This window comes from Phoca vitulina, unplaced genomic scaffold (assembly GCF_004348235.1).
Source record: "Phoca vitulina isolate PV1807 unplaced genomic scaffold, GSC_HSeal_1.0 scaffold1, whole genome shotgun sequence".
NCBI classification, from domain to species: Eukaryota; Metazoa; Chordata; class Mammalia; order Carnivora; family Phocidae; genus Phoca; species Phoca vitulina.
In genome coordinates, this window is record NW_022589704.1 from 72,160,334 (window position 1) to 72,185,690 (window position 25,357).

Genomic DNA, 25,357 nt, shown 5'->3' on the forward strand with positions numbered 1-25,357 from the left:
GAAATCGTGATGTGGAAAGATCAATGAGAATTCAGTGGTAGACATCCAAGATACACTGAGGAGAGAGACCACAGATTGGGTAATTTGTTTTTAACTCAGATAGCACTTTCTCATAGGAATATTTCATCATCATCTCTGTCTGTAAGGGCTAAGGATAAAACATTTGTACAGATCAAATCTGCATTAATAAGAGTAGTACCAGAGTACTACTTCATATCATAAATGTACTTCCACATATGTGCATCAATATGGTTGGTTCTCGGCGGATTTTTTCAAACTCCAGTTGTACCTAAATGAATAATGGTTCAGATGACCAGGACATTTTCCAGGTGTCAGGAAGTATTTTAGTTTTTAACAGTTTGTGACTTGGGAGACCAGGTGGTCAGGCTCAGGAGCTACTCGTTAGGTATCGGTTGTGCTAAATAATAAGTAAACCGTGAGCCTTACAGCCAATTGCATTCCTTTTCTCCCCCATCTCCAGGGAAATCCTTTCCTGGAGCACAGAATTTCCACTTGGAGGTCGGCCTCATTATTCTGTCCGTAGTATTTGCAGTATGCCTTCTAGCTTGCCTACTGGGAGTGGCTCTCCGAAAATTTAAAAGGCGCAACCAAGAACGCCTCAATCCCAGAGATGTGGAGTACGGCACCATCGAAGGGCTCATCACCACCAATGTTGGAGACAGCACTTTAGCAGTGAGTTTGAGACCCCAGGGAATCCCAAGCATAACAAAGATGGCTAAACATGCATTCTTAATTTCACCGCGAGATGCTAACCAGTAGCTGGGGACTGGACAGTGCGCACACGTACCACTGGTCACTTGAGTCCTAGGCAAGCCTATGTTGGCACCTGTTTGGTCTCCCCTATGTGAGAACATTTATTTTAGACAGACATTTATGTTCAACGAGGGAGGGGATTTATTTTAGTGGATTCTTGGTAGTTATTTTTCTTTTGGGAGTAAGGGAAAAGGTGCAGAGAACGGTTGCCTATAATTTTGGGCGGGGGGCCTTGGAGTAACTCAGTTACTCTATTTTTAGCAATAAAAGTGCTTTCAAAAAAAGCACCTTTGCTTAATATTAAAATCAGTTTCCCTTCTAGATTATTTTAACACCCTGTAATTTAAGACTTTAAACTTGACATCCAGAAAAAGCAGCTATTAAACTTTTCACGCTCCTGTGCTGCCCCCTTGTGGAGTGTAGTCTTTTGGTTAAATCAGTGCTATCCAATAGGAATAGGTGTGCCACATCTGTAATTTTAAATTTTCTAGTGGCCACTTAAAAAAAAGTTTAAAAACCCCCCACCATAGGTGATATTAATTTTAACAACATATTTGACCTAACGTATATAGTTATTACCATTTCAACATATAATCATTAATCAGAAGGAATTATGAACATGCTATTTTACATTCTTTCTTTTTTTTTTGAACTGCGTTTTAAAAATATGGTGCATATGTTACACTCACAGCATATATCAGTTCAGACTAACCACATTTCACTTGCTAAAAGTTAATATGTGGCTAGTAGCTGCCCTCATGGACGGCTCAGGGTCAGACACCATTGTGTTTATATGTTTTAAAGTTATTCTTTTGCATATTTTTCAATGATGAAATCACATGAAAAAGTGTCTTCCTTCTTTTACTTTTAAAAATTGTCAAGTGTCAATTTGAAAGGAACTTTCAACTTTAAGTGAGAAAAGGGAACCACTTGCTATAAATAGGTTACCATAAAATGCAAAAGAGAACTGATAACATTCTGAAGCGATCCTATGCTGAGTCTGATGCCTCTTCTGAAAAAGGTGAAGATTTGTGAGTGTTAGGTATTAAAGACAGGCTGATACCCAATCGAGACTCTCCTTGTCATATTTGATGGAAGACCATCAAGGTAGTAACTTTCTAATGTGATGCAGTGTTATTTAATGTCATGGCCGTGCGTCAGCTAAGATCATCTCGTATTAAGTCTTGTTCTGCTAGACGACAAGCTTACGAGTGTGTGGTAGGTCGGCAGGTAAGCCTGCTCTCCAGCTTCCTCTCTGCTGGAGAAGACCCACCCTCACCAGTCTCTGTAGCTCAGGTATTATTCTTGGACCAACCTTGGCGAGTTGTTAAAACATCTGGTGGTGGCTGATACAGGCTGAGAAATATCCCATCCTCCCGCCTTCCCCATCCTTGGGCCACCAGTCAAGTGTACATTTTTGTATGTGAAGCGGGAAGGAACCTCGTTTTCTTTCTTTTACCTACCTGTTTAGATTGTGGTATGGTGGAACTGGAGAAAAGAGGAGATGAGGCTGTTCTGTTTCCCAAAGTAGAGAAATACAGTTTTTCATTAGAAATGTACTTAGAAGTTTGTTTCCCATATTAAGGAAAATTCAGTGAGTTTATTGAGTTAGTAGCAAGATATGAAGCTGAATCCTGGCAAAGCTTTAGCAAAGCAAGATTCTGAAGGAGATTAGTCAGAATTCCATTCCCCAGAACTGCTAACCACCATGGCTGATGATAGGGATATCTAGTGTAAATCACTGTTTAAGTAGCTTCTCCAAGTTTGGAAGAGGAATGGGAGTGGATGCTAAAATAGTGTTCTCAACTCAACCACGTTAGGGGACAGTATATCGCGGTAACAACACAGCAAAGAACACTGTTTAAAACAAGCTGTCGTTATTGGCCTATATACTTTCTTATTTAAGTGATATGCTCATTTATGTAATTCAACAAAGCCTATCTCACTGAACAGCCTCCTGTATTGAAAAAGAAGCCTTGGGGTCCAGAAGTTGAAGTAGATGTTTGTTAGTCTTCGGCTAAAGCCACCCCCTGCCTTACGTCTATGAACTAGATTTAAAATCACGATTATACATTATGAAAAAAACACATTTGTTTAATTTTCAGAATTATTCTCTCAAAAAAAGTGAATGAATAACGAGAAAAAAGAACAGCAAAAGAGATGGTTAGGGAGATGTGAAACTACTTCATCTACATTCAATTTCTTGTTGATTATCCATTTTGTGGTTTTTAAGGATTCTAAATATCTTCCTTTGGATGTTCAGATTTTGGTAATTTTGCTGATCAACAGTACTTCACAGTGGTGCTCAGAGTAAGTAAAAAAAGATGAAATTCACACAAATCAATGTATTGCTTTAACAGGCCAGCTAAAATGTTTGGGAAAGAATGAGCTTTGGGGAATGTTAGCTCAACACTGCTGCAACCTTACAGCCATCACCACGGGCACAATACCGTGTGTTCCAAATAATCCATTCCTGTTACAAAGAGACATCTACTCCTTGGCTTGCACTGAGAATCAAAAGGAAGAACTTAACGAATGAACTAATTGGGAATTTTTTTCACAATATGTTCATTTTTAGAAGTAGGTTTGGGGCATGGTTTTATGTTGTTGTTGTTTTTTGTTTTTTTCCCCCTCTCTGATTTGTAGATAATTCACACCTAGAAATGACACTGAGGGTTAGGTTTTGTGATGCTTTTGTTCCTCACCTACCTAAAGGGTAACCCATCCAGGTGGCCCCTCTCTGCTTGAGTGTACCAGCTAGATGACCCATGTGGCCACTGGAGCCTTTGCAATAGAAACAACATTAGAGTTGTTTGTTCCTTATTCCTGATTTGTTTGTTCCTTGTTAGAGTTCCTTAGTTGGCATGTCAACTAAAGTGAATCTTTTCATAGATACTTATGAGAAGAGCAGAACGTGGTTAGTTATGCCCAGGCCTTGGACTTGAAGGCCCTTCCCCTCTTTTTGCTCTGCTTGCTCCTCTTTCTACTGTTTTCCCCTTATGCTCAGCCCTGCTTCTTGGACTTTCTAACTTGCATCTTTGACCTTGTCCACTCAGCTTTTTTTTTTTTTTTTTTTTTTTTATTTTTTTTTATTCTAAAACTCCGGATGCAAGAAAAGACTACTTATCCCTCAGGAAAACCTATCATAAAAAGGGCCAGCTTCTGGTTTTCCTAAGAAAACCCATTCTTTCTCCAGTGGTCCACGCACACTAACGGGCCCCATATCCAGGATTGGCTTCTCCGTGCGAGTTACAGTGATATGCATGCTCGTACTCTAAACTGGGAACTGTTTCTCAGTAGTTTCTTTTTCTCCTTGTCTTGAACCACAGGATTTATTGGATCATTCATGTACGTCAGGAAGCGGCTCTGGTCTCCCTTTTCTGGTACAAAGAACAGTGGCTCGTCAGATCACACTGTTGGAGTGTGTCGGTAATTCTTTTTTCTCTTCTTTGTGGGTTGTATGCAATGTTAACAGTGGCTGTAGAAGCAGGATGGAACTTGTGTTACCTGTTGCTCGTGAAATGACAGGAGACGGTGTGGCTCTGTATCTGGTCTCCATGACTTGCGTCGGAGCACCTCCTCTTGTTGGAATTCTTGTCCAAGGAATGTGTGGCTAGTTGCAAGTAGACCCTTTGGGATGACAGGAAGGCCTGAGAAATGAATTAGCATTGCTGCTTCTGACTGCTGCAGGCCTTGAGCGATCTGAGGGGAGGAGGCGTTTGGACAATACACTTGCCTATGGCAATTCTCCAAGCCCTCTCACTCTCCCACTGCCTTTAAAAATACTGAGATAAATTTACCAAAGCTACCTTTATAATTGCTTTGTTTAAACAAGAGCAATATCCATTTCTCTATGGCCTCTCATATTTTCCCCGTCTAGGAACATGTTATATATAGATGCATTCATAATGTGTATACAGTTTATGTCCCTTCTTTCAGTTTTAAGCTCATAGACATTTCCATGTATCTGTACACATCACAAATATTTTAAAAGATTGTGTAACGATGGTCTTTTGAATGATCACTGAATTGTAACAGTACTACTCGAGAAAGCTTTTGCACGCATTGCACCTTTCTTTTGAGTACTCAAAATAAATTCCCAGGACTTGGGGTTCCTGGGTCAAAATTTGTGACCTTTTTATGGCTTGTTTATAAATTGCTGGTTGCCCTCTGGGAAGATGGTACAAATGCCTTTTTTGGAGGGGAAGTCCTGAGTTTTATTAGTTTTGCTTGTATTTGGCGGGTATTTGCAAGTCACGTGGTAGTTGTCATTAATTTCTTCTCGGGCAGCATGTAGGGATGCCCGGGGGTGGTGATAGGTTGGCAGCGTCTCCACACTCTCTTCCTAGTTCTCCTGGTTCTTTTCACGGCAGCTCCGGTCGTCCCATCCTTGGCTTTTGGGAGGTAGCTGGACGTCGTAAGCTGCCTTTACCACTGGTGGAAGAGAAGCATGATGTGTGGCTCAGACACAGTCCCAGTGGTCGCAGACCCAGAGCAAAGGCAAGAGGCTCCCGCTGGTCACTTGTGTGCCTGCAGGTGACACTTGCGCTCAAACTATGCTTCTCTTCCACCGTGGACTGTGAGCGGAGAAAACACAAATGGAAGCACCCCAAATGTGCCCACTGTGTACAACCGGGGTTGTCCTCGTGTACTGCCTGACATGCAGTTTGCTTAGGAACAGGGGTATTGGGGCAGGAGTGAGAAGGCAGTGACAGGCTGCTTACCTGTCTTGCTTACTCCTGCCCTCCTGTCCCGTGGCCACTCACCATTCACAGAGCCGCCGATGTCCGTATCAGTTTGCAGAGCCCAACCCCAGAGTCCAAAGGGCAAAACAGTATTGTACCTTTACAAACACATACTGTTTCTGGTCGTGTAGATATTCTTGAGCATTTTTGGAAATCGTGTAAATTCAATTATAGCATTTTGTTGGTTCAGTGCTAAAGACTTTCATAAAAGCAATGCCATTTCAGTAGCTTATAGTTAGTGTTCATGTGGTACAGCCTTGAATAAAAATGTATGTGATGAACTGCTTGGATAGTATGTTACCATTTTGGGTTCAAGGTTGGACACGATCAGTTCTTACCAGATAGTGATTCGTGAACCCCCCAAATTTCAGACACTTTATGGATTCCCATGGGGGCTCCGTGCCCCATACGTTTGGGCAGTTCTGCTTCTGTTTTTAGGAACTTCTGAATAAGGTTGCATTTCTAAAAAGCATTTGACAACTTAAAAGCATTTGAAAACCATTGAAGTAGGTTTCTATTTTAAATCTGTCTACTTATCCTGACATCCATCTCTGTTTCCTTTAAAAAAAAAAAAAAAAGATTTAAGGCAACTTTATAGTAATGTATACAATTCTCTCATTTTTTCTCTCCTTCCTAATGAGACTGCGTGAGGACAAAGGGCAAATAAAGATACAGAATGTAACCAAAGGCAGGAAAAGCTCAGCATACTGTTTCCCAGCAGCCTGTTTGTAGTGTCTTAGCACTGGCCTTCATCTTGAACTCCAAATGCTGGGCAATTGCTATGACTGTATTAAAATTAGTCCTGCTCTAAATACTATTTTTGCGACCTGACAGCAGCCTACAATGATGACTTAGTGGCCACATTTAACATCCTTTTGGATTAGTCGTTGGTATTTCATAGGGACATCGTTTGTCAGGAGGGAGTCCAGATTGAGTGGTTTTGATTTTGTTTCAGGACCTAATCCCCTGGATAGGGGATTTCTTTCTCCATGTTCGGGTTCTCGTGGCTTAGTCCGTGAGCAGAGAGCGGTATTCACGGGTGGGCAGGTGGTGCTGCAGCCTCTGGTTACGAGCCGTGACCCCAGCAGCCCCTTGCCTAGAGAACGCCCTGCCCTGCTGCCCTGCGAGGTGCATCTCCCGCTGCATCGTCATCTAGGCGCCGCGTGCGTCTTTACCCTGATTATACCCCGTGTTGATCCCCGTAGTCTTGTGGTAATTACCTGCTCCTCCCAGCCTCCCTGATCACCCCTACCTGTAGTGAAGGAGAAGAACGGAGGAGGGAGCGTGTCACTGACAGGCTGACAGTGGTGTTTGCTGGTGCAGGAGGGGACAGGCACCCCACAGAGCTGATCACAAACCAGAGTCGCCGAGGTCTGGGAAATGCTTTCCCCAAGGGGCCCTTTCAGTGTGGCCCACTTCTGGCATCCCAGGGGCTGTCTGACAAGCAAATACCCATGACCAGTGTCAGGAATCAGAACTGTTCTGGGATTATGTCTTTTAAGACTCTGCAAATCCTCTTTTGAAATAGATCCGCTGCCAAGAAATCCTTTAGGGAAGGTAGTGGCTGCTTGTCGGTCTCCTCCACAGCACTGTTTTGTGTGTGTGTGTGTGTGGTGTGTGTATTTTTTTGGATCCATCAGAACACAGATCTCAAACTTAATCGTCTCCCTTATGAAAAACATAAATGCATATGTAAGTTCGCAAATTTGGACTCCCAAGAAAATGTCCGCGTTGACCTCGTATGAGGGGAAGGAAATCCAGTCAGCTATTCAGTTTAGCCACATGTGCTTTTTTTTTTTTTTTTTTTTTTTGGCTTTTAGCACATTGGAATCGAATACTCTGTACCATTTTGTTAGTTTTACTAACTTCCGTGTGCTTTTAAAAACCATATATGTTTCATACCTTTTGATAGAGGAATTTAACTGTAAACCTTGTAATTAGCAGCTAATTGTACAATGTAGATACCGAGGGTGTTGGATTTGCTATGGCAGTGGGTGGCTGGAGGGGCAGGTTCCATTTTACTTTTGTATGGCTTCACAGGCGAAAGGTGGTGGTATTTAGATCCCCAGATTAAGTTTTTTCAGGTACACAAAGGGAGGGGGTAAGAGTTGCGGGCAAGAAATGTATTGGCTCCCTCCCATGTCACCTCTGTGTTGCTCTCCCCAGGGAAAGGCAGGTATGGTGAGGTGTGGAGGGGCAGTTGGCAAGGGGAGAACGTCGCTGTGAAGATCTTCTCCTCCCGGGATGAGAAGTCATGGTTCAGGGAAACAGAATTGTACAACACTGTGATGCTGAGGCATGAAAATATTTTGGGTAAGTACAAAGATAATCACCTCATTAATTTTATCTAGAAAGAAATAATTGCCTACCTTTGCCCTCTCCGATTTGGTGTGTGTGAATTTGCAAGTCTCCCCTGAAAAGTGATAATAGGAATCATCGGCATTTATATCATGTTTAATTTTCTTTTAACACTAATTTCTTGTTGAAATCTGCAAAGAAGCTGAGTTTGAAGATTCTCTGGATGATGAAAATGAAATCATTATTGCTAATTCTTATTCTGTAGGTTGTTATTTAAGCAACAAGAATTTACCCCATATTGTTCACTTCAAGGCTTCATCCGTTGTTCTACTTACCGCACCCTTTTTGAATATTTATTGAATCAAACTAAGAAAGCTCTTTGGACGATTTCCTAGAGATTCACAGCTCCCAGGGACATCGTAATTAAATGCACGTTCCCTCAAACTAGGCATGGTTTTTAAAGCCCAGATTTACAGAGGGATTTAGCATCCATTTTAATTTGGGAACTAAAGCTTAGAACCATTTGTGAAATCTGTGAAGAGTCCATTGAAATACTGCTGTGGAGGTATAAGGGATGAGAATGTCCTTGTTCCCTTTGACTTCTGTGATTTTGGAAAGTTTCTCTCAATGTGTTTATACTAATACATGTATGATGAATGCTGCCCAGAGTGCCTCTTTAATAGTGGATATAAAGTTTATAGAGAAATTGACTCTACAGGATAGTGTTGGCCACTTCATGGCTATTGGAGGAGATTTGGCTCATCAGAAGGTCATTGCCAGAATTTATTTCTATTCTGTTACTGCCAATTTAGTATTAAACCTGAGTTAGGTTTTCTGCCAAGAACAGTTCGACAGTTGTCTAAAGCATGGCGGTGTGTTCCGTCTTAGAGTTGTGTGTTTCTGCGGTTGTCTTCTCCCCTTGCCTTACCTGTGGGGCCCTAACTGTCACCCAGTCCTCCTTGCTCATATCGTTGCTGGTGGTCTCCCATCTCCAGTCCATCTTGCCACCCTGAGTTCTCTTTCATTGGGTAGCTGAGATATTCCTCAAAGTGTTTCTGACGACTCCTCCATTGCCTAAAATTTGTGCCTTCTGGGCCTGGCATTCCAGACTCCTTATTTGTTGGGGTCCCAGGGAGTCTCAGATTTTCTCTACGAATATCCCCAGATGGCAGCCACTTTGGATATTTGCCATTTTTTGGGATCGCCATGAACATTCAAGTGTCTGTGCCGTTGTTCGTGGTCTTGATCACGCATGATCCCCACCCCACACTCCAACCACCCCTCCTTCCATCACAGTGTCTCAGTTCCCTTCCAGTTTCTCCCAGTGGATTTATGCACCCCCTCACTTTGCAGCTGTGCTGTAACTCTGATCGCACACAAGCTTGTGGCACAGTTAGATGCGTATGTGTAACAGCGACGATCGTTACTGTGCAGGAATCACTGCTTGAAGTATGTCATGTGCATTTTCTCCTTTCAGCTTCCCCACAGTCATAAGGGCGTAGGTACTCTTGTTTTTCTAGTTTTAACTGATGAGGTGACCAAGGTGGGAGGTTAGCATCACTCATCAGGTCAAATCGTGGAGCTGAGAGTCACACTGGGCAGTGTGTCTCTTAACCACAGTTCTGTACTTTATGTGGTAGTTAACTAGTGGAATTGTGATTCGATAATGAGAGTATGAGGTGAAGATTCATCCACAGTCAAAATTACCTTCAAATGTCCCACTTTTCCCTCTGACACTGGGACAGACAGGTTGAGCCACAGATAAAGCGTCAGTTGCGTTAGAAGCTGGGATGTGCAGGAAGTACATTTTTTTAAACAGTGGAATGACTCTTAATGGGCGGGTGCACATACTCTAAGAAGTATGTGGGGTCTGAGATTCATTAAAGGAAGGGCATGTTCAGGCACCCCTTCTCGTTCTCATGGGCTCACAGGTTCATTGAGCAAAATGCTCTAGATATTGCTGGGCTATGCAAATAGTCACTTTATCAGTGCCCTTGAGTTAAATGAACTGTGATACCATTCCATTGTACACTGAGGACAAGGATCACTTCCATTGTTTTTGCCTTCACATGCAGTACTCAGGACAGTACTTGCACATGCTATGTGCTCGGTAAATATTTATTAAATTGGATTTAATCATAAGAGAAATTTGAAAGTCACCTTCGCAATATGATTCATGTGAGAGGTGAGGTTCCCTTAGTGTGACCACATAGGGCAAAACATTGTTCATTTCTTATTACCTGATGAGCCAGGGAAATTCTCTATTGATGAGGTCTTTCTACCCTCATCATACTTAAAGCTGTATGGACTGATTTTACTGTGTAGTTCTTTTGGCTTTAAGAAAGCTCATAGAAATGAACTGGTTTGTTTTTGTTTCTGTTTTTTTGAGGGCGGGGTCTAAACTTGGTTGAAGTTCTTTCCTTGCTTTACCAGTTTTCTGGATATAGAGGCTTTAAGGTTTTCTGTGATCTTTTCCTTTTCTATCAAAGGAGCATCTTGTATCAAATATTGGATCATGATTTCCCTCCCACCCTGGAGTATTGCTAACTCTAGCTCCTCAAAATAAATAACATCACACACACACATTTACACATATATGCATACATATAAAACTCTGGGCCCTCATTGTTTATCCCCCTATAACAGTATCTTTCAAATGACTAGATTTGGCTTCCAACTCTTCCTTCTGCTCTGTCTGGTATAGAAGTCAACAGACAAGGGGGTAACAGGAGGGTGTGCTGGGTGGTGGCAGGAACAGTGGTCGGGGGACTGGAGACGCTGGTCTCTACTCTCAGCACCTCCAGCAGGCCCACTGTGTGACTTTGGGCCAAGGTTATATGTTTCTTAGCATTCTTTCCCTCATTACTAAGACCAAGGGAGTTGAATTAATGTGAGAATTTTACTCCAAAGTCTCGTCTCACATGCTTTTTAAAAAAATGATAGTAAAATATGAAGCTTACCGTTATAATCATATCAAGGGGAGAGTTCAGCGACATAGGTGCATTCACATTGTGCGGCTGTTACCACCCGCCGTCTCTAGAACTGCTCCACACTCTGAAGAGGCACTACCTCACCCATTAATCAGACCTTCCTTAGAGCAAGTGGAAGTAAAGGAAAGTTACCCGCAAAAGATACTACGTTGCAGAATTGCTGTGGTTTTAATTGAACCCTGAGCTATTCTGAAATGTAATAGTAACCAGCTATTCTTGACACTTCCTGTGTTAGGTATCCTATGAAGCGCTGCACTATAATTAACTCTTCTATTCTCACAGTACCCCTGTGAGGTTGCTGATGTCGTTGTCCTTATCTTATAAATGAGGAAACCAAGGTGGAGATTTTAAATGACTTGTGTGAGATCACGCAGCTTGGGAATGGTGGAGCCAGTCTTGGGGCCCAGCGCTCTGCAGCCCCCGTGCCCCACTGTGTGGTGGCCTCAGTCCTCAGCTGTCATAGCTGCCCGGTGCCTGGCTCCTGGGAGAGTCGCCAGGGCGAGGCTCACAAGGGCCATGGATGACCTCACTTAAGATTTTGGGTTTTATTTTCCTTCCTGGGGAGCCTGGGAGGATGACTTTGGCTGTTAAATAAGAGGCTTTTGCTCTAATCACTTTCTCTCCCCGTTATGAACACATCCAATGGCTGCGTCCAGTGTTGCAACTTATAAGTACCTGTTCAGCCTTCACTAACAGTAGAGTGCTCTGATGGAAAATGCAAAAATTCCATAAAAATGCTCTCGCATTTTGAAACAAATGTAGTTCTGTGATTCACCCTTGGGAGATAAACAGTTAAAAAAAAAAAAAAAGTCCTGCCTATTAAAAAGTCATTTTTCCAGAAGGTCTAGAGCATAATTAATGGGACAGACAAAAATCCTTCTCTAAGACCTAAGGGACTTAGGGCAGGTGAGAGAATAAGTATTTATTTGTTGTTTATGTATGTATGTATGTAATCAGAGGCTGCTCTCCCTTGGGCAGAGAAATCAGTAGAGGCTACATAAATACACAACAGTAATTTGATTTCTTTTGAGTGGTACTTACCGTTTAGGATTTTTATTTTTGAAAGTCATTAACAATTAATATCATTTGGTTTAAAATGATAAAGTAGAAGCATTTTCTTTAGTAAGAATAACTAATATCTGAGTACACATTTTGACTATTCATATTATGGCCAGTGTAGGGCTCCAAGAGAAATTGCTGTGGGGCCACAGAGACAGACTGGACAGGGGGAAAGAATGAGAGTCTGAGGCTGCCCGTGGGAACTGGCTCGGAGGGCAGGGGAGAGAGAGGTAGGGGATCAAGTTGTGGAGACATTACTTTGTTCACTTCACAGATGCGCAGTGGATACGTGTGTCACATCGTCTCTCTCTGAGTAGAAGTCCGCCTGTTTGGGGGCAGTATGGCGTAGTGGGTAAGAGTATAGGTTCTAGAGCCAGGCTGTCGGGGAGCATTACTAGCCTTAATGTCAGTGCTGTCCTCTGCCTCTTTCCTGTATGAATATTGGAGGATTACGTGCAGAGTGTGTAGAAGTATTGAGCCTGGCACCTTGTTCGTCCCAGTAACTACTAGCTGCTTCTGTTGTTGATGATGATGACGGTCAAATAGGGGACCTTTCTTTGTTCCCAGAGTTTCCTGTACAAGCTGTGGTGTGCCCAGATGGCTAGCACCAAACTTGGGGTCAGCGACAACTTAATAGATGCGTAATTTGGCATCTCCTAGCAGCAGTTTCATTATTTATAAACTGAGTATAATGATATCTGTGTTCCCGGTGTATTGAGAAAAATCCAATGAGAAAATATATATGAAAGCAGCATAAACTTTATATCACGCTCTGTGTAAGTGTGAGGCATGTTCTGCGTGTGTCCATTTTCCCGCATCCTTTTACAAGTCCTTTAATCCTGCCTCAAGCCACATCTGTCTTTTTTTTTAATATTCTTTTTAATATTCTTTTATTTATGAGTCCCAGATGTCAGTGCTTGTAAGTGTGTCCATTAGGGGTGTGTGTGTGTGTGTGTGTGTGTGTGTGTGTGTGTGTGTAGTTTACATATATGGAGAGAGAATGCGCGAGTGAGTGGGTGGAAAGCATGTCTGTAGCAGGAAAGGCAAGACATACATCACAATTTATTTCGTAGAGTTTATTCAGTTTGCTCAAGGGTCCCCTCACAATGTCTAGGAAATTCTCTTCTTACCTCCTTATTGGCATCTGTCAAATCTCACTTCTTTTCAAGACCGCTTCAGTTATCACTTCTCGATGGAAGCCTGTTGTAATATCTCGTCTGAATTACTAGGATTCCCTCTTCTGGACTCATGTTGCCCTTTGCAGATCTAACAGTACTTTTCATTATATTCCTTACATGATATTGTAATTTTTCTTTCCTATATGTCTTCTTTTCTAGCCAACAAACACTATCATCTTGGTTTTCTTATGTGACTGACAAAGAGCATCATAGATGCTTATTATATTTGGTTTCTTTTTTATTTGATAAGTAGTCAATCATTTAATATAAACTTACCCCTTTATCTTACATCTGAACAGAGATAATCCAGAGAACCTAAATGAGTTGCCCAGTATTATACAGCAAATCACAGGCAGAGTCAATACTAGAACTAGATTCTATGTTTTAGATTCTAGTTTCTTTTTATGTTTAGATTCTATGTTTAGATTCTGTGTTTTTTATTCTTTTTGGGTGGCTGATGAATAATCTGCGCTTGGAATATGAACATGATAAAGAGTTTGATACTATCATTACGGATAAATGCAAAGATATTATTCCTATCTGAATCGTAACATAATGGAAAATCTTTTTAAAGGATTATTTATAATGAAAATGAATATGGACATTTCCTATTCATTAGAAGTACCTTTTTATGGTAGTATTAAGAGTACTATGTTTTTCTGTTGATGCCTCTGTAAACCTCCTTTCATGGTAGTTGGTTAGTTTAATTATTTTTTGTTACAGGTGGTATCTATTATATGGGTTACTGTTTCTGTGCACTAAAAGTTATAATGTGAAATTCTTACATGTCTGCTAATTTTGTTCTTGCTCCCTCCAGGTTTTATTGCTTCAGACATGACATCAAGACACTCCAGTACCCAGTTGTGGTTAATCACACATTATCATGAAATGGGATCGTTGTACGACTATCTTCAGCTCACTACTCTGGATACTGTTAGCTGCCTGCGAATAGTGCTATCCATAGCTAGTGGTCTTGCACATTTGCACATAGAGATATTTGGGACCCAAGGGAAGCCAGCCATTGCTCATCGAGATTTAAAGAGCAAAAACATCCTGGTTAAGAAGAATGGACAGTGTTGCATAGCAGATTTGGGTAAAGTTTTAAAAATATTTTTTAATTACAGTTTTTACTTTTGTTGTATTCCATCGTTTAGCTAGGTCGCATCCATGCCCCCTCCCCTAACATCTTGTTATGAAGACTTTCAAGTACGCAGGCAAATCAAAAGAACGTCCCAGTGAACAGCTGTATACCCACTACCTAGATTCCTCCATCAACATTTTACTGTTGTCACATATCCATGCCTCCCCATTCATCAGTCCACCTTTTTTTTTTTTTTTAAAGATTTTATTTATTTTTATTTGAGAGAGAGAGAATGAGAGAGAGCGAGTACATGAGAGGGGGGAGGGTCAGAGGGAGAAGCAGACTCCCCGCTGAGCAGGGAGCCCGATGCGGGACTCGATCCAGGGACTCCAGGATCATGACCTGAGCCGAAGGCAGTCGCTTAACCAACTGAGCCACCCAGGCGCCCCATCAGTCCATCTTTAATTATTGATACATTCCCAAGTGAACTGCAGACAAAAGAGCCCTTTCTTCTAAAGACTTCAGCATGTATACCACTGTGTCGTGCACCGGAGTCTATTATTTGTTGACTTTTTTCTCTCCGGGTAAACAAATCTTAAGTAATACATTCTCAAGAGTTTGGACAAATGCTATAAAATCCAAATCTCTATTGAAATTCAGACCTTTGCGTTACCTTGGAAGGTGACTTCCAGGTAAAATGCTCGTTCAGTCAATTCCTGACCAGCCCACCCTCAGAGGCAACCAATAGTCTGTAGCATTCTGATTTCTCAAACCTTTACACAAAGTAGGTACACAGTTAAATAACCTATGGAATGAGGGGCACCTGAGTGGCTCAGTCGGTTAAGTGTCTGACTCTTGGTTTTGGCTCAGGTCATGATCACAGGGTCATGAGATTGAGCTCTGCACCAGGCTCCACGTGCAGTGTGGGGTCTGCTTGCGATTCTTTCTCCCTCTCCCGCTCACTCTCTCTCTCTCTCTCTCCCCCAAATAAATAAATAAATAAATCTTAAAAAAAAAAAAAAGAACCAACCTATGGAATGAGTTCATCTTAAAAATGGCTTCTAAAGTTGTTTTTCTGTAACCATGGCAAAATTATCAGTCAAGAAAGAGGAAAAAAGTTCCTGAACCAATTCACAATTTGCCCTGCTGGGATATCTCATTCCTGTGGTGTTAGGGTAATGCTTAGTGTAGCTTTAATTGCATTATAAATAAGATTATTTTCATTTATAGTGACACTGTATATAAAACCATATTCAACTTGGGTACTGGCTGAATAATTACGCTAATGAGAACTGAATTGTAATATTGGTTATCCATTTCAGTGGACTACGGAGAGTTCTCACTCTATTTGATTAAAAAATGGTTTATATTATATTCATATCATTGTAGTTATTGTGAGGCTGATAAAGGTTTGGACAGTATTAACTCTTGTATATAAATGATAATATTTATTCTTTTTTTTTTTTTTTTTTTAAGATTTTATTTATTTATTTGACAGAGAGAGAGAGAGCACAAGTAGGCAGAGTGGCAGGCAGAGGGAGAGGGAGAAGCAGGCTTCCCGCAGAGCAGGGAGCCCGACGTGGGGCTCGATCCCAGGACCCCAGGATCATGACTCGAGCCGAAGGCAGCCGCTTAACCGACTGAGCCTCCCAGGCACCCCTATTCTTATTTTTAAACACAAAGATGTGACATGTCCGGAAAATGTATTTCTTTTGAATTTCTTTAAAGTCTTTGCATTCATGCTGAGAATTATTTTACAGTGTTTTGCAAGTGTGAGAAGAAAAATATTTAGGATAGCATTGAAAGGGTATGGCTCTGAAGTTTTTTGTGGGCAGTTTCAGTTGTGGTGTAGAGGACTTTTGTGGCCATGCCCTGGCTTTTGGAGCAGGGTGATTTGGACTTGAATCCTGACTTTCCCAGTTATCACCCCATATATCTATGCAGATATTTTAATCTATCGATTTACCTGCCCAAAGTGCAGGACTGGCTTATACTCGACTGGGGGGCAAGGAGCACTTTAGTGTTTGACACTGTGCACTGTACTTCGGTATTGTTTCAGATGTTCATAACGTTGTGTCCAAGTATTATTCATGTCACTCAAAATCAATTATTATGTACCTCACATGGTTCTTAATAAAATTCAGAAATTATTATACTTGCTTGGCAAATAATAAGCATTCAGATGGTTGCTGCTATTATAGTCCAGTGGTCTAGGGGAGATGGGAAATGTTGGCTTTGGTTGTGGGACTTGATAGGGAGTCAGAGTTGTTTTTCAGTAAGTCCAACTAATTAGTTATTCATTTTTCTTTCTTTTGGCCTGTAGCCTTCCAGTTAGATACATGGATTTGTACAAAAATCTGTGTTAAGGTGTTAACTATTCAGGGAGTAGTTCCTTGGTACAGAAGACCAGCTCCCATGAGATTATCATTTGTGTGTAATTTTTCACTTTATACCCACAAATTAAGGATCACTCATTAGAAATCGTGTTCTGTTATTGATACTGCAAAAACACCGGTATTCTATTTATTTTTCTAACTTTTTATTATAAAACATTCAAACATACAGAAAGGCTGAAAGAAGAGTAAGTATAATGATCATATGCACAACACCTAGATTCAACAATTGTTAAAGTTTTGCCATATTTGCTTTACATGTAGCTGTACATATGTCTTTACTCGTACACTTGAAAATAAGTTACAGACATCACAACACTTCATTCCTAAATACTTCAGTATATATCTCCTGCATAATCAGTTCATCGCACCTAAAGTTATTGATGATTCTTTAATATCATTTAATGTCCATTTTCAGATTTTTTTAGTTTTCTCAAACAAGAATTCAGCCAAGGTTTACACATTGCATTTGGTTGTTTTGTCTCTTTAGGTAGCATGATAATTACCTATTACTGGGTAACACATAGCCTCTAAAACTTAGCAGCTTAAAATAACACAGATTGTTATCTCCCATAGTCATCTGAGGGTCAGCAGTCTTGGGATGACTTAGCTGTCTGGTTCTGGCTCAGGATCTTGTAGGGCTTACACAGTCAAGCTGTCGATGAGAGCTGCAAGTGCCTGAAGGCTTCGTCAGGGCTGGAGGAACTCCCAGGATGGCTCTAGTCATGTGGCTGTTGGCAGGAGGCTTCGGTCCCTGGTCTGGGGGACCTCTCCACGGGGCTGCGTGAGTGAGCGTCCTCATGACACGAGAGAACTGAGAGCGGAGAGGAAGCCATGTGCCGTTTATGTCCTAATTTTGAAGATCTTCACTCACTTCTGCCGTGTTCTGTGTGACTGTCCAGCCCACGCTCAAGGCATGGGGAATTGAGCTTCGCCTCCTGAAGGGAGACGTTTCAAAGAACTTGCGGACATATTTTTAAACCACCACAGCTAGTATTGCCGTGATCTATTTAAACTGCACCTTTTCATGTTCTGTTATTTTTAACTCTTTGGTTCTGGAAATGGTAGAGAAGTGTATATGTTTCGGGAGATGTTCACCGTGGCTATAGAATCTTGGGGTTGATTAGAAGAATCAGGGAAAGAGGAACCAGTCTGGTGTAGTGAATGCAGTTGCTGATTTCTCTGCTAATTATTAAGGGTGCGCTACCAGGTGCCATCTCCCTGGCATGAGAAAGAGTCATCATCCCACACATTCAAAGCCATGGAGTGGGAGGAGAAGCATTCTCCACAGAAGGCTTGAGGGATCCCCAAGGGATCATTGGGTTGCGGAGGTTTACAGAGGCCTCTTGTTCCAATTTGGCACTTTTCATGATTTTGAGTGTTAAAGGAATCATTTTGAGTTGGTCAGCATATACATCAAAAAGTAATTTCATTCTCAAATGAATCATGCGTGTATCTGCTTAACCCTCCTGGTTGGCGAGGAATGCCAGGGCTCTCTAATTGAGGAATTCTGAAATGAGTCATGGTTTAAGAAAGTGCTTGAAAGCCATTTAGCGTGAGAGTTGTGCTTTGAATCGAGGTCTAGCTGAATGCTGTCTGCATGCATGACTATAGAGAAAGGCCTGTGGGTTTGGTCAGCGTCACTACGTCTCAGATGAGCAGCTCTTCCTAAAGGGATGGAGCAATGCCTATGGAAGCCCGCCCTTTAGGTAGTGATACATTACCTCAGGTTCTCTGCCTCACACCGTCGGAAATTTGTGCTTGCACACTACTGGGAGCTGTGGTGGAACATGAGAGCTTTACTTCTAAGGCCCTTGGAGGCTCCCACTTAACCTGTGAGCCTATTTTCCTGTGGACTTGAAAATATTGGCCTCTTGGTGGTTTGGTGCATTGGTTTATTATTCATCCAGATCTTTTTGTTTCAGAGGTTCAGGTGTTAACCTCAGAACTTCTGACTGTTTCCGGTCTTCGTTCTTTTTTCTCTTGTCACAGAAGTCCTCTCTCCATAGTATTCCAGAGATTAATTACTCTGGGTATAGTGCAGCAGTGACCAGAAATACCACGAGAGGGCGCTTCTGATTGGGGTCAGTTTGAAAATGCTTCAGCAACCCTCTGTGAAAAGGAAGTAAACTGACCCACCCTGTTGTCTTCTTCCTTTCAGGCCTGGCAGTCATGCATTCCCAGAGTACTAATCAGCTGGATGTGGGGAACAACCCCCGTGTGGGCACCAAACGCTACATGGCCCCTGAAGTTCTAGATGAAACCATCCAGGTGGATTGTTTCGATTCTTACAAGAGAGTTGACATTTGGGCCTTTGGACTTGTCTTGTGGGAAGTGGCCAGGCGTATGGTGAGCAATGGTAAGTATTTGATCTAATGTAGCAATGTCCTTCCCGAGTCCTCTTGATTCTACTGTCTTTAAAAGGGCAAAGGAAATATTTAAGTCCACATTGTCCCATGAATCATACTTATTCCTTGAATCATACATCAAGCTATCAGCATCTATATTTGATTTATGGCTAGTAGGTGGAATGCAGTGGCATTATATTTTAGCTACACAAGAGGAAATGAGGGTTGAAAAGAAGAATATTTCGGGCTGAGACATCTGGTCCTGGCGCTGCCCCCCTGGTGCTTGAGTATAAGCCCCCAATAAACGCTGCCTAACTCTAAAAAAAATAAAAAATAAAAGAATATTTCTGGAAAAGACTAGTTATTCTTTGGCTCTTCTTTTGATTGGTCCATATTTCATTCCTTCCTTTCTCCATCTTCCTATTCTGCCTTTCTTCCCACCCTCTCTCCTCCTTTGTTCTTCTCACAAGTGGGATTTAGCATGAGAAGAATGCTCCAGTAAATCTGAGGGTGAATCCTGCTATTTTAGATATTTTTACTTCTGAAATTTGGGTTATTGAGAACAGGCTCAGGTTGTACACTCAGAATTCACCTCTTTGTAAGAAGTAAGGCTGTACCTTCTGAATTAGTGAAATTCAAATTCAGGAAGCCCTGAGTAGGAGGCTAATGCTGGTCCTCTTTCGAGTAAGTTTTATGAAATGGTCTTGTCTTCATAGTTACAGGAGCATATGTTGGTCATTTTTAACCTGTGACCCCTACAATAAACTCTTAACTTACTCTTGTCTTTCATGTATCCAGATTAGCCACAAATACATTGTTGAACTTTACTGGAAGTTCATTGTATTCTGAAAGCACTACGTGTGCTCTTTTAAATTGCATATGCCCCATCTCCCCACAAAGTGGATTTTATGGCTGACTCTCTTGAATCACCTAAATAAACTTCTGTCTTCTCAACTGGAAGTCTTCTTTCAGAGGACATGTCTGAAATTGTTCCAGAAAAACAGGAAAGTGCCATATATTTAGATTAATATTTATTTTCAAAGGATCCTTTCCCCTCCTAGAACTCCTTGGAATCCTGGATTTGAAGTATGAAAGAAATAATGTGTGAATTCTCAAGGATTGAGATTCTTGGGGCAATCGTAATTTTCCTGAACAACATAACCAGAAAAGAGGAAGTTCTTTGAGGAAAGTGGCATCAGGGTAATTTACCCTAGCTTTCATGTGCAGTAATTCGAATTGGCACGTCTTCATGGTAGCTGCTGCTTTTCCTTTTCTTTTTTTTTTTTTTCCTCTAACAGCACCGTGTGTCTGGCTTTGAGACCCTTAGCGGGTCTGTGAAAAGCAATGTTTCAGATTAAGCATAAACATAACGTGCATTGCTACCTGACCGTTCTTTTAATTTTCTTTTTCTTTTCTTTCTTCTGATGGAGTCATGAACATTTTCTTGGTAATTGTTTCTCAATCACTGGGACCTTACCGACTGGCATTTTGTGCCATCAAGTGCCTTGAGAATTATCTGCAACAGAGAGATTGTTTTGCTGATTTATGAAGTTCTGAACTTTGCCTGGAATTGCACATCGACTTCATTTGCTCACCCCCTCCCCAATAATCCTTGAGCATCTTGGATCTGAAAATCTAATTTTAATTTGTTTATTTTAGCAAACAATTTAGAGAAGGATTGGCATCATACTAAACCATGCACTGGGGAACTTGCCCCCAGTGAAGAGAGTACTACTATCCCGGGGCCAGGATGGTAGCCAGCCAGCGGCGGCTGGGCTGGAGCAGCTCCCAGCAGGCCTGCATGATGAAAGCTGAGCTTGGCAGAAATGTGGGATTTGGGCTTTGTAAGAATTCATGTTGCAAACGCGTTCCCTGTGTCACAGGCATAAACCCAAGTGGCTCTTAAAGATCACTTGTGCTTAATAGGCGTCCATTTGAAATTAGAGTCATCGGTTTAAAATTGAGCTCAGCAAATGGTAGTTTGCATCATCTGTTCCGTGTTTAATGTTCTTTTGCTGAAAAAATCATGAAGAGTAGAGGAAGAGAGACTATTTTGGTTGTTTGATTGATTGACTTCCTGTTATGTCATCATTTAGGTGGCTCTCTGGTTCCTAAAATTCTGTGGGTTGAACTTCTCTTCTGTGGTGTGGTTGGATTGTTAGTGGGAGGTAAGGGTATGTTGTGTCTCCTTTTAAATCAGTTACTGTCCCTTGGCAGTGACTAATTTGATATTTTCCCCTTCTCTTTTTAGTCCCCCCTCCTCCCATGACTGTTCACAGGCGCGCGCACGCGCACAGATGGAAATCACTTTATCTGGACTCAAAATAGGTTTGCACGTGGGATTGAGCACTTCTAGGTTTATTATTAATATTTCAGTTATTACTACACCAAAACGAAAATGAGTAGAAAGAAAAATAAGAGAAAATTTGCCCTTATGTTCTAACATCCGTGTGTCTTTCCACTTCTTCTCTATGCACCCCGTATGTTTTTGACTTTGTTATCATCATAGTATAGATACAGTTCTGTATCATCTTTTTTGTTCGAGTATGTCTTTTTAACATTAGTCTGTTTTTATTTTAAGTGGTCATGTGATATTTTATGAGCCATTTTCATGTTTCAGACATCCCGTCTCCTCCATTTGGGGCCTATATTAGGTACCTTTGTTCATATAACTTTTTCATTTGGGGAATTAATTCTTAATCTGAAAACAAGTAGACCTAATAGGTCAAAGAGTATGGAGGTTTTTATGGCTTGACACATACTGCCAAATTGCTTTTCATAAGAGTTGTGCTAATTTACAATATCCCGCTCACCCCAGGGTGTGATGTACCTATTTCACTTTCTTACCAGCTTTAGGAACTGTCATTAAAAGGATATATATTTTTGAAATTATTGCATATAAAATGTACCTCATTTAAATGTATGAATATCTTATCTTAGGAAGGTCATTATAATTATGAATCCTTTGAGTTTCTGAGTCCATGATAAAAATTGATGACCAGATAGTTCTCCTGGAGCAATATGATCCTCAAGTGAACCATGAGTATAAAAATATGTTGCATTTTGTATTTTCATTGGAATGTTACATTTATTTGCTGCTAATAATAAACTTCATGCTGTTTCTGTACAGGAAATGAGAATTAAGTCCATTTGCACATCTGAAAACTTCTCAGTAGTGTCTTTTGGAATTTACTTATTATGTTTAGTTTGACATTGAATTTGGAATTGGTAGGAAGGAAAATGGTTTTCTTACCTTTTCTGGGTGAATTTTGGGTGTCAGCTTAAGGCAGGGGTTTGCCTGGATCGATAGTTCTTAAACTGAGTGTGTGTCAGATTCATCTAGAAACAGAATGCTGGGCCCGCCGCCCCAGAGTTTCTGATTTAGGAGGTCTGGACAGAGAACCTCCCTTTCTAACAGGGCCACAGGTGATCCCCACACGACCGTTGGGTCAGGGACCTTACTCTTGAGATCTCATGTTAAAATGGGGTCTGTCAGTCTTCCCAAGCTGGGAAGTAGACTGCCGCCAGGGTGTTGACAGTCTGGCCAAGCAGGATGCCTGTGATTTGTTTCTCATGCTTTAGATGACACCTGCTCTCTCTTGCAAGCTTAAGAGGGGTTCGTTCCTTCTTTAAGAGTCTTTGTCTAGGCCCTGGCCTTTCTTTCTAGATTTTTGCTACTTCTCTGACCGTATTCTTCTTTTCCTCCTTTGATAGTTCTGTGGATATATTTGTGTCTGGTTACCTGAGTTCAGTGTGGTGTGAGGACAGAACCTTACATGGGGATTGCATAGGTAAATAGATACATTATCACTGTGGACTTGTGCCATTTAGCTTTGGTCTGATAGAAGACCTTGAGTCACCCCTTCCAAGCATCCCCCAGTAGTACGTTCCTTCTCGGGAGCCTCAGCTTGCAGTGTTATACCTTACTTGGATCTCTGTATGCAGGAACTCGATAGGTGTGTTGTTCTAATACTGTGGTCATCTGCTCAAGGATTTAAAAACCAAGTAAGATAATCTTCATCCTCCATCCTCCAGCACATCTTTCACCATAGCATCATCTGAGCAGCATGAGCCTCTGTTCGCCTCCATGCAGCTCATAGTCTACTGTATATTTCATTGCAATTTCATGTCATATAACTTTGTCATTTATGTGACAGGTACACTTCACGATCATCCATACACTAGAAATTTTGGAAAGGCAGTGTGTCTGGATTGTACAGGCAAGCACATTGAGATGATAGGATAGATCCTGTTCCTTCATTATGTTTGGTTGCTAAGTACCTTGTTGTGCCATGTTTCTCTCTTTCCTTGCTAGGGCTTTCCTCAGGCCCCGAGCACTGCACGGGGAAGCCGCGGTGAAGGGTACCCTCTGTGCAGCTGTGGGTTGCTCCTCTCTGGCCCTTCTGAGGTGGTACTGTGTAAGCCTTAACATTTCAGGCTCTGCAATCATACTGTCTGCCTCCATCACGTACATCAGTTTCATTGCCCAAAAATTATTGCTCGTAATACTATTTGCTTTAACAAGTTCTGATGATGAACTGAGCTAATGTGGGTAAAGCACCTCGTGTGTGTCTGGCCTGTAGTCCATGTTCAGTAACCTAGCCATGGGTATTTGCTGTTCACTGGAAATGAGTGATGGAGGCCATGCGTGTGATTCTCTGGTGGCCTTCCTTCACCTCTCCTTATGCCAATCCTTCACTCAGACATTACATTCACTCCCCTCTTCACTTGCCATAGAGGACTGCATGGACACACTCTTGTTTCACTGTTACTGGCTTTGTTTATTTTGTGATGGATTCCAGTGTTGAAATGTATCTCAGAAAAATCCTTGCTGGCCAGGCTGCATCCTTTATGGGGTGAGGACTAGGAAATATTTGTTAGAATAGGTTTTCCAAAGCATGTGTGTCAAACATGAACTTATTCTCAGTAATCCCGGGCTTGCCAGGGAACTGCACGTGCTTCTGTTCCTAAGCACAATGGGCTTGTGTCTGGAAACCATGACAACTTTTATTTTCTTTAGCAACTTAATATCCACCATGTTTCACGATTTTATTTCATTAGTGTATATTAAGGTTTGAACAAAGAGAAGAATCATCTTATTAGGGAATTTTTTTTTTCATATTCATTCGAGTAATTTCTTTCAGGTGTTTTGTTTTGTTTTGTTGAGCCTTTCGTTGAGTGGCTGGGGACAGGAATAAGGAGGTGGAGGGGAAAAGATGGATATTTTCCCACTGATTCCCAGAATTTCATGTCCCTGATTTAGAGCTCCAGACCAGAGGAGGGCAGTCAACTGACCTCATGACAAAATAACCTGAACCTGGCAGAGCTTTATTGGATTCCGTTCAGGTATCAGGGTCTTAAACCTTGTAACAGCCCAGCATTCAGTGAAACATTCTTCCTCTCCTATGAGACCCCTGAAGCTGCCAACTGTTTGGGACTCTTGTGGAACCTCTCTCTCTCTCTCTCTCTCTAGGTGTTGGCACTGTGCCCAGTCTGAGACATCTTGTTCATAGCTCAACTCAGAGCATGGCTGTGTACCTCTCCTAGGCTTTTTGTCCTCTCCTCTGACAGCTGTGATATTAATATATACTTTTAGGAGGGCCCGACTACACAGTGATCTGTAAACCATTTGCTATGTTACATTGATGAGAATCTCGATAATAGAAATTACTTGTATAATTTTAACACAGATCTCTGAGAACAGAGTTGGTCTTGGCTTGAGTGATGTGCATGGTTCCATATGCCCATGGATTGCTGTAGGGGTAGAGGGATGAGGACATGCCACACATGTTCTCTACCTAGCAGGGAACAGACAGAGCTGTTCTTCCAACTCCCTTCCTACTGCAGAAAGGACTACTTGCCATGGGTAAGGCAGGGCTTCTCTACGAGTATGCGGTGTTAGATTACAGAAATGCCTTGAGATTCTCTTAAACCTCCAGCAGTGAGACAGGACCCAGGGGGCCAGACCCTCCTGCATTGAGCAGCCTCATCCATTTAGCTATTAGTGATATTTGATGTGGGCCACGGCACAAAAAAATGTTTGAAGTCTTCCTGTTAGGACTGTTAGTGAAATAACACAAATATTGGAAAGACCTTTTTGAATCTTGGAGAACAGAGTTCACAGGCATTCTTTCTGGTGAGACTAACTTCATTTATACACATATTACCTTTGTGATTTTTTCCATATCCAAACAGTACATGTACTGTTACTAATCTTTTTCTTTAACTTGGCTTTTTTCAAACTTAGTTTTTTCAAGGCCTAGTTGACATACGATGTTACACTAGTTTCAGGTGTACAACATAGTGATTCAACGAGTCTATACATGATGCTGTGCTCACACAACTGCAGCGACTGTCACCACACAACACTATTACACCACCGCCGACTGTATTCCCTATGCCGTGCCTTTCATTCCTGTGACTGACTAATCCCATGACTGGAAGCTTGTACCTCTCCTTTATCCATTTTACCCATCTCCCCACCTCCTCCC

At 41.6% G+C, this 25,357-nt stretch overlaps 1 protein-coding gene across 4 annotated transcripts in view; it reads left to right on the forward strand.

Moving 5' to 3' along the window:
- Positions 1-25,357, forward strand: part of ACVR1 (activin A receptor type 1) — a 123,479-nt gene that overhangs the window by 84,316 nt on the left and 13,806 nt on the right. For all 4 annotated transcript variants that reach the window (XM_032410095.1, XM_032410110.1, XM_032410099.1 and 1 more), the window contains exons 5-9: positions 482-693; positions 4,104-4,203; positions 7,686-7,832; positions 13,862-14,137; positions 18,680-18,877. In XM_032410095.1, coding sequence (XP_032265986.1) covers positions 482-693; positions 4,104-4,203; positions 7,686-7,832; positions 13,862-14,137; positions 18,680-18,877 — 933 coding nt within the window. The remainder of the gene's footprint in view (positions 1-481; positions 694-4,103; positions 4,204-7,685; positions 7,833-13,861; positions 14,138-18,679; positions 18,878-25,357) is intronic.